The 18354-nt window shown below is 41.5% G+C and overlaps 1 protein-coding gene across 6 annotated transcripts in view; it reads right to left on the bottom strand.

Moving 5' to 3' along the window:
- Positions 1 to 18354, bottom strand: part of RBM6 (RNA binding motif protein 6) — a 104591-nt gene that overhangs the window by 36924 nt on the left and 49313 nt on the right. For 3 of the 6 annotated variants that reach the window (XM_032868095.1, XM_032868094.1, XM_032868096.1), the window contains one exon: positions 13128 to 13201. The exons of 2 other annotated variants lie outside the window; for them this stretch is intronic. In XM_032868095.1, coding sequence (XP_032723986.1) covers positions 13128 to 13201 — 74 coding nt within the window. Of the gene's footprint in view, positions 1 to 12761; positions 13015 to 13127; positions 13202 to 18354 lie in introns of those variants that run through there. One more of the 6 variants, XM_032868099.1, reaches the window with a different exon arrangement.

Here is an 18354-nt window from a genome sequence, read left to right as displayed (position 1 = left end):
TCTGAGGGATAAATTCTTAGGAAATCCCATCTCATATTTAGGTAATATACTAATTTTCAAAATTTCAGAAAAGTCTAGGGACACCTTGGTGGCTCAGTCAGTTACGTGTCTGCCTTTGCCTCAGGGTCATGATCCCAGAATCCTGGGATCGAGTCCCCCATCGGACTCCTTGCTCAGTGGAGAGCCTGCTTCTTCCTCTGCCTGCACTCCTCCTGCTTGTGCTCGCTTGCTCTGACAGTAAAATCTTAAAAAAAAAAAAAAAAAAAAAAAAAAAGAAAAAGTCTAACAGATGTTCCATATATATTTACCTTAAGACTAGATGGGGTAATTAAGATGTCCTACCTTTTCTCTTTTAGTTGAATATATATCAAGAACCAAAAACTTACAAAAGAAATACAAGGGGGTGCCTGGGTGGCTCAGTGGGTTAAAGCCTCTGCCTTCGGCTCAGGTCATGATCCCAGGGTCCTGGGATCGAGCCCATCATTGGGCTCTCTGCTCAGCAGGGAGCCCGCTTCCCCCTCTCTCTCTGCCTCTCTGCCTACTTGTGATCTCTGTCAAATCAATAAATAAAATTTAAAAAAAAATAATAAAATAAAATAAAATAAATACAGGTGCGCCTAGATGGCTTAGTTGGTTGGGCGGCTGCCTTCAGCTTGGGTCATGCTTCCAGGGTCCTGGGATCGAGCCCCGCATCGGCCTCCCTGCTTGGCGGAGGGCCTGCTCCTCTCTCTCCCTCTGCCTGCTGCTCTGCTTACTTGTGCTATCTCTCTGTCAAATAAATAAATAAAATCTTAAAAAAAAAAAAAAAGAGATACAAATAACTAGTAATTAAATATGAAAATGTTCTATCTCACTAATAACCTAAGACCGGAAAATCAAATCCCTTCTTTGCAACACTGGCAACATTTTTTTTTTTAAATATGAATTTTTTTTTAAGGATTTTATTTATTTATTTGACAGAGAGAAACCACAAGTAGGCAGAGAGGCAGGCAGAGAAAGAAGGGGAAGCAGGCTCCCCGCTGAACACAGAGCTTGATGCGGGGCTCGATCCCAGGACCCTGAGACCATGACCCGAGCCGAAGGCAGAAGCCTAACACACTGAGCCACCCAGGCGCCCCAAAAATATGAAATATTTTAAACACACAGAAAATTAGAGAATACAATAACAAATATCTATGTACCACTACCCAGTATAAGTATTTTGTTATTAATATTTGGCACTGGTTGGGAAGCAGGGAGAACAGGTACACTCAAACACTGCTGGTAAAAAAGAATAAATTGGGAAACTTCTAGATGGCAATCTCACTACATTTACCAAGTCATAAAATATACTTACCTCTTAATCTGTCAAGTCTACCTGGAGGAAACTCACTTAAAGAAGTAACTAAGGATGTGTGACTATTTAGCTATAAGGGCATTTATCAGCACACTGTTTAATAAAATAACGACAGACCTCAAAACATTAAATGAAGAACTAGTTAAATCATGGTGATTTATACTATGAAGCATTACAGAGCCATCAAAAATGATATGATAAAAATGTATTTAATGGTAAGGAAATATGTCCACATACTTGAAATAAAAAGGTTCTAAAATCACACATACAAAATTATCCTACTTTGTATATATACAAAACTATTTATTTGTCAGAGAGAGAGAGAAAGCACACAAACAGGGAGAATGGCAGGCAGAGGGAGAAGCAGGCTCCCCACTGAGCAAGGAGCATGATCCAGGACTCTACCCCAGGACCGTGGGATCTTTACCTGAGCCAAAGGCAGACATTTAACGGACTGAGCCACCCAGGCATCCCACCACCACTTTTTAAGATTTTATATATTTATGTGGCAGGGAGGGAGGGGGAGAGAGAGAGAGAGATTGAGAGAGAGAAAGAGAGAGAGGAGCACAAACAGGCAAAGAGGCAGGCAGAGGGAGACGGAGAGGGAGAAACAGGCTACCCACTTAGCAAGGAGCCCAAGGAAGCGCTCGATCCCAGCATCTGGGATCATGACCTGAGCCGAAGGCAGATGTTTAACTGAGCCCCCCAGGTGCCCCAAACAGGTCTCATTATAAAACTCCTCTCCCAAGGGCACAAGCTAGGCCTGGGACTGCTACTCTGGAGTGGGGGCCAGGAACAGTATCTGTACTCTTGCTACTCTTCTAATCCCACCCACCACTCTCCACTGTTAGGACCAGAAGGAAGGCAAGGAGAAAGATGATTCATGAAGAGACAACCCATGGCAAGATGGATCATTCTCTCTGGCTAACCACAACTCCTATCCCTCTATACCAGCGTTTCTCAGCATCAGCACTACTGACATTTGGCAGCAGATAATTCTTCACGTGGGCCTGTCCTGTGCAATGCAGGGTGTTTAGCAGCATCCCAGGCCTCTACCCATTAGACGCCAGTAGCAACAACAAAAATGTTTCCGGACATTGCCAAATGTCCAGTGGTTAGGAAAGGGAGAAGAGGGTGTCAAAACTGCTTCCCCCTCTGTCCCCCCACTGTTAAGAACTACTGTCTTACAAAAACATTATCAGGTCAGTGTCCCTTTCCCCCCCGCTGCTGTTGCTTCTTGGTTTAATGCTGACTAGCACGTAGTCTCTTTGAGTATCAGGCATCCAAATGCCAGTTCTCTCATGGGGGAACACTTTTGCTGGTTTATTGAAAACCCACAAATTTCCACAGTGCCCAGGAGAGGGAAGTTTGAATCTGTCCCTACTTCCCATCCCTCAACCTCAATCCCAAACTCAGCCCTTACCCAGCAGGGGACCCTCTTGGGAGCACTAACAAGATAGCTTAAGCCTCAAACATCTTCCAAAGCATCCACTCAACCCCAGACACATTCACATACCTTCCCCTACCAACAAGGCCCTCTAACCACCAAAGGAGAGTCTGGTGGAAGGACAAGTCAAACGATGCCTCTTTCCAGGAGAAGGGGACACTGCTATTCAAAAACCTCTGCATTCAAATTTGGTAAAGTGTTAACATTTGATGAGTCTGGGTACAAAGTGTATAGGTATTCTTTGCATTGTTTTTGCAACTTTTCAGTAAGTCTGAAATTATTTTTTTTTAAATGAACCTCAGGGGAGCCCTGAGTGGTTCAGTTAGTTAAGTGTTTGACTTCTGACTTCAGCTTGGGTTGTGATCTTCGGGTTGTGGGATCGAGCCCCATGTCCAGCTCCATGCTAGGCATGGAACCTGCTTGGAATTCCCTCTTCCCCTCTGCCCCCTCCCTGTTTGCTTGTGTGTGGTGTGCACACCCATGCTCTCTCTTTCGGGGGGGGGGGAGGCTCAAACAATGATCTTACTGGAGTAATGAAGATGTTCTAAAACTAGATGATGATGATGGCTGCACAACTCGGTAAATTAACTAAGAACTGTTGAACTGTATACTTAAAATGGGTGGATTCCATGATCTGTAAATTATCACAGTAATTTTTTTTCTTGAAAAAAACAAAACAAAAAAACAACCTTGTACTACAGGTTAAAGATGACAGTCACAATGTCAATATTGCTGGAAAGAAGCCTCTAAGAAAGATATAGAGAGAAGGAACCTATCCCAGCAAGGAACTGGTCGCCCCCCTTTCCCTGTCTCCCCTACCCCACCAGCCCACCCCTGCTTTGTGCTTTGGTTAACAGTTCCAGGAAAATAGGAAAGATCTACACTGGTACCTACTAACCATCCAATTACAGTAATATCACCTCTAAAAAGTAGCCCAAGGATTTCCTAAGTGGTGTTTTTATTTAAAATCTACTTCAAATAGTTCTTATTAATTATCTAACTGTATGGATACTAAAGCAGAAAGCCCACTCAACTTTACTGAGCAACTACTGTGCACAAGCCATGTGGCCACTTCAAATGTGGTCTGTTACTCAATTCCAACCATCATCTTCCAGATTTTCAGCTTAAGTGTTCTTCCATGGTAAGCAGATACCATTAGCAAAAAAATTCTTCTTACATTTTAAGACTTAAGTTCTAAATTTCTAGCTTCCAGACAAATTGACACTTTTGGGTTTTGTTTGTTTGTTTTGTTTTTTTGTAAATGACCTTGTGGTTTTTTTTTTTTAAGATTTTATTTATTTATTTGACAGACAGAGATTACAAGTAGGCAGAGAGGCAGGCAGAGAGAGAGGAGGAAGCAGGCTCCCTGCTGAGCAGAGAGCCCGATGCGGGGCTCGATCCCAGGACTCTGAGATCATGACCTGAGCTGAAGGCAGAGGCTTTAACCCACTGAGCCACCCAGGCGCCCCATGACCTTGTGTTTTATTTTAGACCTGGATTCATTCCCACTGGACTGGGACCCTGAACTAATCTCCATGCTAAGTTTAAAAACTTTTTTTTTTTTTAACCGAGATACAGTTCACATACCATAAAATTCACTGTCTTATTGTGCTTTTTTACAATGCAATGGGTTTTAGTATATTCACAAGGTTGGTCAACAAACACTACTATCTAATTCTAAAACATTTTATCACCTTCCAAAGAGACCCTATTGGGCACCTTCGTGGCTTAGTGGGTTCAGCCTCTGCCTTCGGCTCACGTCATGATCTCAGGATCCTGGGATCAAGGCCCGCATCAGGCTCTCTGCTCAGTGGGGAATCTGCTCCCCTGCCCCCTGCCTCTCTGCCTACTTGTGATCTCTCTCTCTTTGTCAAATAAACAAATAAAATCTTAAAAAAAAAAAAAAAAAAAAGACCCCATTACCCATTAGCAGTTACTCACTATTCCCTCTTGAGAGCACTTCTCCCTAAGTGGCTGGTAACCAGTATCTACTTTCCTTCTTTCTTTAAGATTTTATTTATTTATTTTAGAGAGAAAGGAAGAGAGAGAGAGTGCGAGCGGGGGGAGCAATAGAAGAAGAGGGACAAGCAGACTCCACGCTGGGCATGGAGGCTGATGCAGGGCTCAATCTCATTACCCTGAGACTATGACCTATGCCAAAATCAGATACTCAACTGACTGAGCCATCCAGGTGCCCCCAATAATCTACTTTCTGTGATAAATTTCTTTCTCTCCTGTTTATTTCCCCTTGGAAACAGCATTTATACAGATTAAACACAAATTACACTTAGTCACAGATTTTGGTAAAATATACGTTATTAGTATATAACATTAGCATTGCTAATCTCATGTTGTAAGATTAAGAGCAATTATTTTTTTTTAAAGATTTTATTTATTTATTTGACAGAAAGAGAGATCACAAGTAGGCAGAGAGTTAGGCAGAGAGAGAAGGGGAAGCAGGCTCCCCGCTGAGCAGAAAGCCCGATGCGGGGCTTGATCCCAGGACACTGAGATCATGACCTGAGCTGAAGGCAGAGGTTTAACCCACTGAGCCACCCAGGCGCCCCTAAGAGCAATTATTAATCTAGATAAATTTATCCATGATTTTCAAAATCATACCAACACTCTTAACAAGAAATACGTACGTATTATATATAATATCTATCTATCTCATTCATAAATGAGTTAAAAGGTGAAACAGCAGCAGCTGAACATCTGGTATGGGGAGAATGAGACACAAAGACACGTTATAACCTCCAAGCTCAGGGGGTGTGCGCGTGGCTCAGTCAGTTAAGCATTTGCCTCTGGCTCGGGTCGCAATCCCAGGGTCCTGGGACTGAGCCCCAAGTTGGGCTCCCTGCTCGGGGGGAGTCTGCTTCTCCCTCTGCCTCTGCCCTTCTCTGCCAACTCGTGCTTGCGCACACACGCACTCTCTCTCTCTCTCCCTCTCACTCTGCTCTCTAATAAATAAATAAATAAATAAAATCTAAAAAAATAACCTCCAAGTTCAGCTCAGATGGGTAAGATGTCTAATAACATTGAATGCCCCAGTTAGCCTAAGAGAATTTTGTCATAGGAGAACTACCAGCAATGCTAGGCTCAGAAACAAGGATCCCCACCCCCAGGAGTGCTGGCATGGCCATGATCCTCTTCCCTCACATGCCTGCATGCCTGTGCACTCATCCCACAGACACTGTTGGGACAGATGCGGCCCAGCCTTTTCCCCTTTGAGTCCAGGCAGCCCCATCTCATGACAGAGACAATGGGCAACAGCACTATCAGAACGGGCTGCAAAGATCTAGCTGCCACCCAAAGCAGCACGACCACTTCTCAGGCATCCCGGAGTCCCACGAGCTGAATAAGCAGTCAAGGTAAAAAAAAAAAAAAAAGACAACCAAGCAGAGTCCAATGTTATAGAATCACTCTCTTCAGTACCTCTTCTGGTAGTAAGCACCTGCCACAGGCTGGCCTCTGTACCAAGTGCTCCACATACACTGCTCTAATGTCACAAATGCTCTGAGGTGGGAACTATGATTATCCTTCCATTTTACAGATGAGACTCTGAAACTGAAAAGTTACAAATGAACTAGGAAGTGACAAAGCTGGAATTCTAAACCTCTCAGTGCTCCTAACACCCTACACACTGTCTGGAGGTGTGCAAAATCATAAACCAAAGTTGTAATAAAGAACACAAACTGAACCATGTCTTTGTATAACCCTTCGACAGTTAATTAGAATTATACATATTCTGCTTTTCTTTCAATAACTGTCTGTAATCAAGTTCTAAAAGGCCCAAAGACTGAAAATTAGCATTTCACATAACCCCATTTTTATAGAAAGTACAGACATTAACTAAAAATACCAGGTGAAAGAGGGGATACAACATCAAAGACTGAAATACATAGGCATATTTCCAATTTAGAACAAATTAAGAACCAGGGGCACCTGGGTGGCTCAGTCAGTTAAGTAGCTGCCTTTAGCTCAGGTCATGATCCCACGGTCCTGGGACTGACCCCCATATTGGGTTCCCTCTCAGCGGAGAGCCTGCTTCTTCCTCTCCCTCTGCCTACTTGTGCTGTCTCTCTATCTCTCTGTCAAATAAATAAAATCTTAAAAAAAAAAAAAAGAACTAAATTACTTCAATCCACAGAAATAACCATGATATATATGCATGACAAAAAATCATAAACCTCACCATAGGAGACACACAAGTAGTTGTCCCTTAAAACTGACAAATGAGGGGTGCCTGGGTGGTTCAGTTAAGTGCCCAACTCTTGATTTTGGCTCAGGTCATGATCTCGGGGTTATGATACCGGACCCTGCATTGGGCTCTATGCTGGGTATGGATCTTGCTTAAAATTCTCTCCCCCCGTACCCACCATCCCCACTCACATATGCCTACACTCACTCTTAAAACAAAGCAAAAAAACTGCCAAATGATTCAAGAAAATTAAACTGAAACCAGCTTAGAGCACTTCTTATGATTATTACGAAAGTCTGATAGGGTAAAGCCAGAGGCTGGTCATCAGAGCTTAGGGTTTTAAGGCCACAGTCTAGGGTGCCTGGGTAGCTTAGTCAGCTAAGCTTCTGCCTTTGGCTCAGGTCATGATTCTAGGTTCCTGGGATTGGAGCCCTGAATGAGGGTCCCTGCTTAGCGGGGAGCCTGATTCTCCCCTGCCCCTCCCCCCATTTGTGCTCTCTCCCTCACTTTCTCTCTCTCAAGTAAATAAATAAAATTAAAAAAAAAAAAAAAGCTGCAGGCTAGATTTTTAGTGTGGTCAACCATACTCCACATCCCCCAAGTGGTGTGTCTGGCTCTTTTCCTTGGGAGAATTTAAGATTCAACAGCTAATGCAGCAGAAGCTCCCAGAGAGACCTGGAAGCAGTCCCCTGAGAATCAGTCCCAGTCGACAGACTAAATGGGAAATACTGCTGATACAAAAATAATCCTCCTGCATACTGCCACCAAATCCCTTTTTAGCCAGATACCCCATGAAGCCAAAACTGAAGCTGCTATAACTTAAGACTTTCTTGTTCCAGTCAGATGCAAAATTGTGATAATAACAAATACAGACTCAGTGCTCACGGTGTGCCAGGCCCAGTCCTAATCACCCTCCATGCATTAACTCATTTAATCCCTAGATGCATGAGAGGACACTGGAACACAGAAACGTTAAGCCACTTGTCCAAATCACACAAAGAAAGGTGACAGGACAGGAATGCAACCCCAGGCAGTCTGCCTTCAAGTATTTAATTGCTAAGATATACTGCCTATGTCAGTCAAGACTCAATTACTAGACAGGTAATTCTCTTAAATCCCACTCACAAGAATCTTCAGTAATTACTGATTTACACTCATTTTAGAATGCATTTGTCTTTCTATTTCCCACCAATAACCTCTACGGAGGGCAATCAGAAAAGGTACTGAAACTGAAGTTTCCAGGAAGAATGGCATAATTCAAGACACAAGTCATACAGCTGAGCCCTGGCTGGGGTGCCACATTCTCTTCAGTGAAGTAGTTTTGGGGTGTGCGTCTAGGCAAGACAACCTCGCAGGAATTTAAAAAGATTACTGTTTTTGTTGTTACTTGGACTGCATACAACTGAAATACTGAACTGTTTCATACAGTAATGCTATCATCCTGATTAACATTCCAACAAACTAGGTCTTCACCTATTTTTTCCACTACAGCCTCACAAATAGTCTACCCATCCCCCAAAACATAAGCTTTTCCTGTTGATCTCATTTTAGTCAAAAGACAGATTTGGGTTTCATTTCAGATTTGGGTTCCTTCACATTATCGTCAGAACCACCCTGGAAACTCTGATAGCTTCAAAAACCCAAATTCTCGGGACGCCTGGGTGGCTCAGTTGGTTAAGCGGCTGCCTTCGGCTCAGGTCATGATCCCAGCGTCCTGGGATCGAGTCCCACATCGGGCTCCTTGCTCAGCGGGGAGCCTGCTTCTCCCTCTGCCTCTGCCTACCACTCTGTCTGCCTGTGCTCATGCTCTCTCTCTCTCTAACTAATGAATAAATAAAATCTTAAAAAAAAAAAAAAAAATTTAAAAAAAAAAAAAAAAAAACCCAAATTCTCTTAATTTTATTGACACAAAAAACACCATTTCATAAAATTTCATTCCCCTCTGCACCAGCAAAGGCCAGTGTCTGAAAGAATTTTCATGTTAGGTGATAATGGCATCTTTTCTTTCCACTTTATGAAGTCAGGCTGATTCTGTCACACAGCCCCGTCATTTGGCTAAAGAAGGTCATCAATACTAAGACCCTTGAGTAAAACTTCCAGAGAAATGAATTCTTCTTCCAGAGCTATCCTTTATAAGGGCATTTTAGTAAACATTTGGTTGAATGGGAAGAGACCACAAACATCACTACCTGCAAACAGAAGAAAATAAAGTGCTAATTTCTGTAGAACTGACAAGAGCTTGAAAGAGCTAGTACTCACAACTGGGCAACCACTGAAAGGGATCGATCTTCTAATATAATGCTTCTTACTCCCTTAAGTCCCAGTGCAATGGCACATACAGCAAAAAGAGATAATATTCACCCTCAAACTGCAGGACTTGGACAACAAAGAAAGCCCAGGGTATATGATGCTGCTAGAAATACCTTTCCCATAGAGGTAGAATAAAAACCCTTCCTCACGGTGTTTGCTGGCTTTCTACTTCTAGACAGAGACAGTGAAAGTATACTGACAGACCTCTGCTAGAAATGAATTGCCCAGACAGCTGCTGGCTAGGCTAGCCCTAAGGAGTCCTCTCGGCCACAATGCTCAGTAGTGCTGTCGAGTGTCCTACTGTCTGACGCCTCCATGAAGGCACTGGAAAAGGGCTAGAGAGGCCTTGGTCATCAACCAGGACTACCCCTCTACGGCACATATATCCCGCAATATTTGACAAAGTAAACTGGCAGAAGCCTCCTTTATTCCCTTCCCCTAGACTTAGAACTGTCAATGGTAAGTAAAAAGACATTTCACATCAAGAGTTAGGATAAGCGGGGTGCCTGGGTGGCTCAGTGGGTTAAAGCCTCTGCCTTCGGCTCAGGTCATGATCCCAGGGTCCTGGGATCGAGCCCCACATCGGGCTCGTTGCTCTGCAGGGAGCCTGCTTCCTCCTCTCTCTCTCTCTCTGCCTGCCTCTCTGCCTACTTGTGATCTCTGTCTGTCAAATAAATAAATAAAATCTTAAAAAAAAAAAAAAAGAGTCAGGATAAGCAAAGAATTGTTAAAAAATAAATTCAAATTAAAGCAGTCAATAGAAACCTCCTCAGAATCATATACACAGATTCTACTGAGAGGTGTCCAGCAGATGGTGACTCAGAATCTGTGCCAATTTGGTCTATAAGTAAAACCTGGAGGGTAGGAAAATGAATGAATAGACAAAGACATGCATCTTCCATAAACACCTGCTGTATGCACTCTGAAAAGGACTTCTCTCACATTCTTACATCTCTCATAAGATTTTGTAGTATTACTGGGAGACTGAACCACAACCATTCCCTTAAGGAACATCCAGATATAAAAATAAATTTATTTTCCTAGAATTATGTTGGAAATTACTGACATGCAGGAGGTAGTGCTTACTAGGTACCAGATCCTAAGCTAAGTGTTCTGTACACATTATTCACCAAATGTCATGTCACCCAAGAAGCTTCCCTGACAACCCCATATAAAATTGTCCCCATCATGCATTATCTTTACAGAACTCAGCACTATCATATATTATATTGTTTTAAATTTGTCTACTCGCTTATGCCCTGTCTCTTATCACTAAGAGAGAAGTTCTATAATGTCTTGTTTACTGAACCATCTCCAGCATCTAGAAAGGTGCCTGACACGGAGCAGTCACTCACGAATGTATGATCTCATGTTGTCCACATCAAGGCCTGATGAGGTACTGGTAACAGAGGGAACTGAGGCTGAGGGAGGTAAAGAAACCTGCCAGAGACAACCCAGCTAGGAAGTTAACATCTGGCTGCAAGCTACACTCCTCTTTGCTATGCTGTACTACCTAGGTACAAAAATTCCCCTAGAGATCTCATTCTCAAAAATCTTTCCATCAGAATGACTTGCACACATCCTGAGTTGTGGCAAAGATTATGAGAAGGATGCTGAGTGGATCAAGAAATCTATACAGTTCAGGGAGAGAATTCTGTTGTGTGGCAGTGCTAGCAGTATGCCCTCTGTCCCATGAGTAGGGGAAGAATAAAAAGCTACAAAAGGAGGTTGACTGATTAAGGATATGGTGCTACCTTCTTAAGGAATTATACCATTGAATATTAAAAATGAGATCATACAAAAATTTGGAATTTGAGAGAACACTCCATAGGATCTATGAATACCACATAATGTCTGTCACCTTTCTTGGTCTAAGCTCCTGGAAGACAGAGGCTGTCTCTTATTTGTACTTGACACAGAGTACCTTATGGTACCTATGCGTAAGGATAGCTACCTGTCAAAACATCCTCTTTCACCCTTAAAGAATTTTGGCCCAGCTCGTGCTTTGTTCTGGTGTCTCATTCACCAAGTAGGAGTCAGTCAACAGGGATCTGGGAGCCCTAAGAATGTTCACAGAATGTGTGGGGAGGGTGGGAGCAGAGATGTTAAAAGGCCGTACCCCCTCAATACTGCTTGTGTAAATGAACATTTTTCCAGATATGGCTCCAAAAGAAACCCTACCTAGGATAAACCTTTTTAAAGAAGGCTGTCCTAGTTCTATTTAACACTTCCCTTAAGGGGCTAGAAACTTCAGACAGGATTTTTTGTTGGGACAGAGGGCGAGGCAGTTAAAACACAATATTGTTATTTTCTACGATCGATCGAAGATCAAACAGCTCTGATAAAAAGTAACACCCCTCTAAGAGAAAGACACAGTTGGGAGAATGGTACAAAAGAGAATGGCATGGCATGTGCCATGGCTCTCCTCTTTATGTTTCCACCACTTATAATATGATTTAGCACAGTGGGACAGAACTTAATGATTATTTACTGATTACAAGATGTTCATGAATTACGTGAGTGTTCTATTAGGACAGTCAGAATGGAATCAACCATAAGCACAAAGTTTGGGACCTTCACTCTTCTCTCAAAATATTGGTAGCTGGCACAGTTTCTGACACATAATTAATATCTATTAAGTGACTGGCTTAATGATGGACAGCGAACAAATCAGTCAACAAGAACACTGTCAAGGGGGTATGGCCTTAATCTAGTCATTCTCTGAGGATATAACAGCATTTATACTACTAACAATAGGTATGGATATATCAAATATCCTCTAATTAGTGCTTGTTCCCAAAGGATTTACAGCATGTCATTTCCATACCCATAAGGGGAGAACATGGCCAAAGAAGGGAGAAGGTTAAGTAATGAGCCATGCTGAATGGAACAAAGCTGATGAAAGGGCATCAGGCTCTAAGAGAGGTAGAGTTCTCATGTAATATTACTCTTTTCTGGCAGAGCCTTAGGGCTCTTACCCTTAAGGGCACACTGCATTCACAGTTAAGTACAAGCAGTGGTACATAAAAATCAAACTGTATCATTAAGTTTCTATCTCCCACTTGACAGATGAAGGAACTAAGACACCACAAAGAAAATAACTGTCCCCAAAGAAATACCATGACAAGAAGGATTCTTTCTACTTTATAATTCCTTCCAAAACTACCAGTAAGGTTCAATTAAAAGTCCAAATGACAGTTCTAGGTGGCAAGCGGAATACATCTAGAAGTTTCAAACATAAGGTAAATATAGATTCAGATTCACCAGCTCTGACTATATACAGCCAAGAACTTGAGTACAAAACTCCAATTTATAAAGAGCCATGATGAATGCAATACACATGAACAAGCCACTCCTCTCTCCTCCCTGATGGCCCTCTTGAGAAAGCAGCACATGCGGATAGGACCTGAGTGCCACAGGAGTTGCCATCAGTGGTCTTCACCCTAGGTCTGGATATAAGTACTGACCTAGAATTCCTGTGCCAGGCAGATCCTTGAGATGACAGACAGTCAAGGATCATTCTTTACATTAGGATCTCAGTATCAGTCACACTCCAAACCTGTCATTTTCCCCATATACTGTCTTTGTCATCTAGTCCAACTGCAACTGGGCTCTAGTTTTTAAAATACACTTGTGTCCAATAACTCTACTTGTAGAGAAACCTTCCCAGCTTCTTCTAGAGTCTCGCATCACAACTTCTTTCTGGTTGGAATGCAGTATGCTCCAAATACAGATTTCTGGTACCTTTCCAAAGTTCAATCATTTGAAACCCTCCCTCCCCATACATAAAAAATATATCCTTCCAGCATCATTTGACCGAAGTATAAAGCAACCTGGTTGGCCTCCATGCATCCGATGGCATCTTCCAAGAGTGAAAACTCCACGCAGACATAGCCATAGTCGTAACCTGGGGACAGCATTTAAATACAGACGGGAGTGGTGTTAGTGCCTTGCAAACACAAAAGACACACTTAAATCCCCTGTTTCTGAACCCCTTAACACAAGCCCTCCCAACTAGGCCCTCCCTCCCCTATACTAGGCAAAGCCACTACCCCAAACAGAAAAAAGTACTGAAGGAAAATCTGGATGTTTCTGGGCTTTGAGAGTCACTCCAAAATAGCATTTTCTATTAACCAAGAAGATCTGCCCTCTTTAGCACTGATGGTCTTGGTGAGGGTACCCCAGAGTTAGGTAATCCCACAGAAAGTTCAAGTGGGGACCCAGAACATTTCACCACAGGCTGAATCTTCTGGAAAAACAAAGTCAACAAGAACAGGAAAGTATCTGGAAAAAAAAAAAAATGTATCCCGAGAGAGGAAGGAGAAGCAATTATCCCAAAGCTATGCTAATAGTCACCACTTTTCAAGCAGAAACCACCTTCAAAGACAGAAGTGCTGACAGACTGAGGCAACTATTCTGTTTGGATACCACAGGAGGCTTCTGGTTGGCAGGGGACAGACCATTTCAGGTCTCCTCTTTTTTTCCTTGTTTCAACTCAAGTCATAAACCAGCTTAAATCTTTATGAAAGGAAGAAGGTGTAAAAGCATAAGTAAGTGCAAATAGTTGGGTCCAAAATTGTGCTTGTGCACAAAGATTGGCAGTAGAGTAGGCTGGGGGAGAGACAGCAGTTGTTAGCAATCAGTACATGTTCAAGAACTGTATAAACCATTAGAGTTATGCAACACCCTTCACCTTTCCCCTAAGCAAGTACCATTTGCAACTCTCATGACCCATGAGATTGGGAGCTCATGGGATTTACAGACTGCTGAGTTCTAAATGTGAACCCATTCTTTAATTTCCCGGATACTGGCACCACATGACAACAAAAACACACTTGGCAATGCAATGCTCCACAAATGACTTCCATGCTTCCTCCACTGCCTCGCAGGATAAAGAAGCTCATCTTTAGGAGTGATGCTGTGCAAACAAACAGCAAGAAAAAGATGCAATTTGTTCAGATGAGAAATAAAACTCAGGGGAAGAGAAACAACACAGGACCCAGGCCAATTTTGAGCACAGAGTATATGTAACAACGGGAAACTAAGTATTATTAAATCAAAGTATCAGAGACCAAAAAAAAAAAAAAAACAAAAAAAAAAAACCCGGAGCAACAGAAAATGTAACTTAAAAAACAGACCAAATTTGGTGAGATGGGTTGGATTCCTTGTCACATGGAATGAATGGTCTGAAATGTTTTCTTATGATAATAATAAAACCGTGACTTCCGACTTACAAAATACTTCAAATTAAATATGCCAATGTTACAATGGCATAGGCTGATTCTTGCTTAGAATTTTGTGAAATGACCAAGAAGAAAACAGATCTACTCGATAGATATCCCACTATCACCTTCGGCCGAGAGAGAGATTTTCCATTTGATTTGACGGCTTTGACCAGCACACATCAAAACTAGCTGCTGCGACCTTTACTTAAATTGACGACAAAATCAGCCTTTTCTGATTAGTAACTATTTGAAGAAATGAAACTACCTTAAAGAAACGGTATATGTGTTTTTATATATCCTATTAACAACAGAAATTGTCTTGCTAGTTAATTCCTTTCAAGTGGATTTTCTTGATCAAACTCAGTGAACTTCTCCTACAGAAAGCATTCTGCATTTGGGGGACCCCTGGGTGGCTCAGTCAGTTAAGCCTCCGACTCTTGATCTCAGCTCTGGTCTTGATCTCATCAGGGTCATGAGTTCCAGCCCCATGCTGGGCTCCATGCTGGATGTGGAGCCCGCTTAAAAAAATAAAAAAAGAAAAGAAAACATTCTGCATTTTGTAAAGCGCTCTGAATGTTCTTGGAAAACACTAGAATAGCAGAAGCAAATAAGGTGCCTTGTATCAGCAAATCTCTACTGCAAACACTTGACTGCATGTCCACAATCAGAAAGGGGTAGCTATGGAACAAGCAGATAAACTCTCAAGAGTGTTGATTATCTCTACAGAGCATATCAAGGCCCAGGTGTGTGGAATGCAACCCTCTGTCTGGCTGCCCACATGAAAAACACAGGGAACTAACACCACATTGGAAAAGCCCCGAGTTTCCTTTCTGTGCTTAGAGAAATAACTATTGTGGCCCAGAAGAGCTCACAGAATCTGCAGACAAAGAGAAAGAGATTTATGACAACATTCACACTTTACTGAAGAATAAATAACTCTGATATTACAGTCACTGGGAAGGAAAAGATACAGTTTGCAAGAGACATTATGAGCATTTCTATACATCAACTCTGCAATACATTACCCTAACAATGTACTTCAGACTGAACATTAAATCCGTAAGCCCAACTTTCAATATCTTCTGCCTGAAATTTTAGCTATTAAATAATAAAAATTTAAGTCTTAATTATAATACCCAAAACTTAAAAAAAAAAAAAAACGCCCTATCTTGATCTTGGGCATTTTGTGTGTCTAAGACTCACAGCTGTACAAGGATTTCCAGGAATTGCCCAAATGGACAACAGTACGAAGTAATACTTACATAGCACTTGTTGGTGCAAGGCTGCATTCTGAACTCTTTACATACACTAATTAAATCCCCACAAGACCACCCTATGAGGTAAATACCATTAACCTCATTTTACCCATGGGGAAGCAGACAAAGAAAGAATAAGTAATTTGCTCAAAATCACCTCAGTGGTAAGCAGCAATATGGGCTCAGAGCCAGGGACCACATTCAAATTGATGCTGTTAACTGCTACACTAATAGCCTCGCACCTTTCTTCTTCTTCTTCTTTTTTTTTTTTTTAAAGATTTTACTTATTTATTTTTGACAGAGACAGAGCGAGAGAGGGAACACAAGTAGGGTAGTAGGAGAGGGAGAAGCAGGCTCCCTGCTGAGGAAGGAGTCCAATGTAGGGCTCGATCCCAGAACCCTGGGATCATGACCTGAGCCGAAGGCAGATGCTTAACAACTCAGCCACCCCGGCATCCCTAGCCACTCACCTTTTAATAAAATCCTAGACTGATACGAGTAATCTGAATTCTAAATTTTACTAAGCCCAATCATAGAAAGGGTCCCACATGCCCAAGCACAGACAAGTTAAGACCATGTCTATGGTTGAAAAATACAGAAATCTGCAGCACACCAGTTACCCCATTCTAAAATACCTACGGCAGAACCTTGTGCACGGACCCAAGTATGCAAGTTAGAAATCATTCACACTCATGGACTGCTATACTGGCTACCAAAAGTCTTCTGCAAAGACAAAAACCCAAAAGTCTTGTTGCAATTATAGCTATAAAAATTACAATACAGCAAGATACTTGATATGAGATGTTTAATATAGCATATTTAAAAAACTTTTAAAATGAGGATAATTATATATAATGTGTATAGGAAAAAGAACCAGAACTAACTACTATGAAGTCACATCTAACTCAGAGGTTAGAGATAAAAGTTTGCATATGAGATGAAAACCATGCATTGTCAAAATCATACTCGAACACCCCAACGTGAAGAACAACATACCATCTCTCAATATAGGTTAAGTCCAACACTGCCAGTTTTTCCTCCAGCGTCGCAACAGATCACTTTTCTTTTGGTTGACACCAGATGAAGTGGTTGGCTTGCATTTAAGGACCATAATGTATGAAAAACATATCACTTTAAATAACAGAATCACAGCTAGCACAGTGAATGCTCACACTTAGGGAAACTTGGGAGACAAGAGACTAACTGAAGCCACAACTGAGTCACATCCCACCTCTCACGCTCGCTCCATGAGAGGGAAGATGGAGTCGGAGAGAGGGGCTGAGCAACCACAGGTGAATATACAGAAATCTGAAAACGATGTAATGCAACACAACTGTACACGAACATGATTACAGTGGTTCTACTATTGTAGTGGGATAACTGGGGGTTTCTTTTTAATTCCTCCAATGTAATTTTATAATTCACAGAGTAAGTTCTAGTAGACCTATTCCACCCACAGACCTAAACATTCTGAAAACAACCAACCAAACTTGCATTCAGAATTGCTAGGAGCTATTTGGGAATTAAGATAGTAAACTCAGTGTTAACAGTCCCATAGACAGACTCTGACCTAAGGAATAAGAAATTTTTTTATTACCCTTTTCTTCTACCCCCACATTCTAGGAAGAAGCCTGGTGGGCTGATGGGTCCTTGTGCTTATTTATGTGACTATTAAAAAGGATATTTTACTCCACTTTCTAACCTAACTAAATGTATAGATTTTTCATAAAATTGTGAATGCTCCTTACAGGTTTGTTTGTCTGTTGGCAGCTAAGAAGGATGAGAACAGAGAAAGAAGGAAATCTATAAAGGTAACATTAAAATTTCAATTCTTCTTCATATTCATGAATCACATGATTGCCTATCACTCAAAAAAATACTGTGATAAAAGCTAACAGGTGCTTAAGGGGGAACAAGGTATGAAAACAAAGCTTTAATGAATAATATCTAGTATCTTTTAGTCTCGGCTCCTAAAAAAGCTGACTCAGAGATGATGACAAACACAGCTCTTAATTGTTAAAGTTAACTGTAACGTCTATACCAAACCCTGCTTTTATAACAATCACACAGCGATATTTACTTAGGCAAATGAGATGAGCAGTCCTCTGTTCAAACTAGTCTAGAAAAACCCAACTATCATAAACAAGTCCAGCTGAACTTCCCATTAGGAGGACTGATTTACACTGATAAAGCCAAGAATATACATACCAACTACGAAATGTAAAAAAAGGAATCAGGATTTTAAAGGACACAGGTAGAGGGGACTCATAATGAGCACTGACTAATCTGCAGAATTGCGAATCACTACATTGTATAACTGAAACAGAACTACACTCGAATTTTAAAAAAAAGGACAAAGAGAGGGAAATAGGCTATTTTATTGGGTATCTTTAAGGGAAAAGAAAACAGATTTTTTTTTCTCTAAACAAGGATTATTATTTCTGTAGGAATAAAGCATTATGACTATATAGAGCACCACAAAAAATCTTAATAGAGACTCAAGAGGGCTATATTTTTATAGGTCCTATTTTCATATTTCATTGGGGCTACAGACTTTTAGAAGTAAATTATCAAGTTAG

This window comes from Lontra canadensis, unplaced genomic scaffold (assembly GCF_010015895.1).
Source record: "Lontra canadensis isolate GAN:19392208 unplaced genomic scaffold, GSC_riverotter_1.0 scaffold35, whole genome shotgun sequence".
NCBI lineage: Eukaryota > Metazoa > Chordata > Mammalia > Carnivora > Mustelidae > Lontra > Lontra canadensis.
Note: the sequence above shows the minus strand (reverse complement) of the source record. Positions and strands in the feature narration are given on the sequence as shown.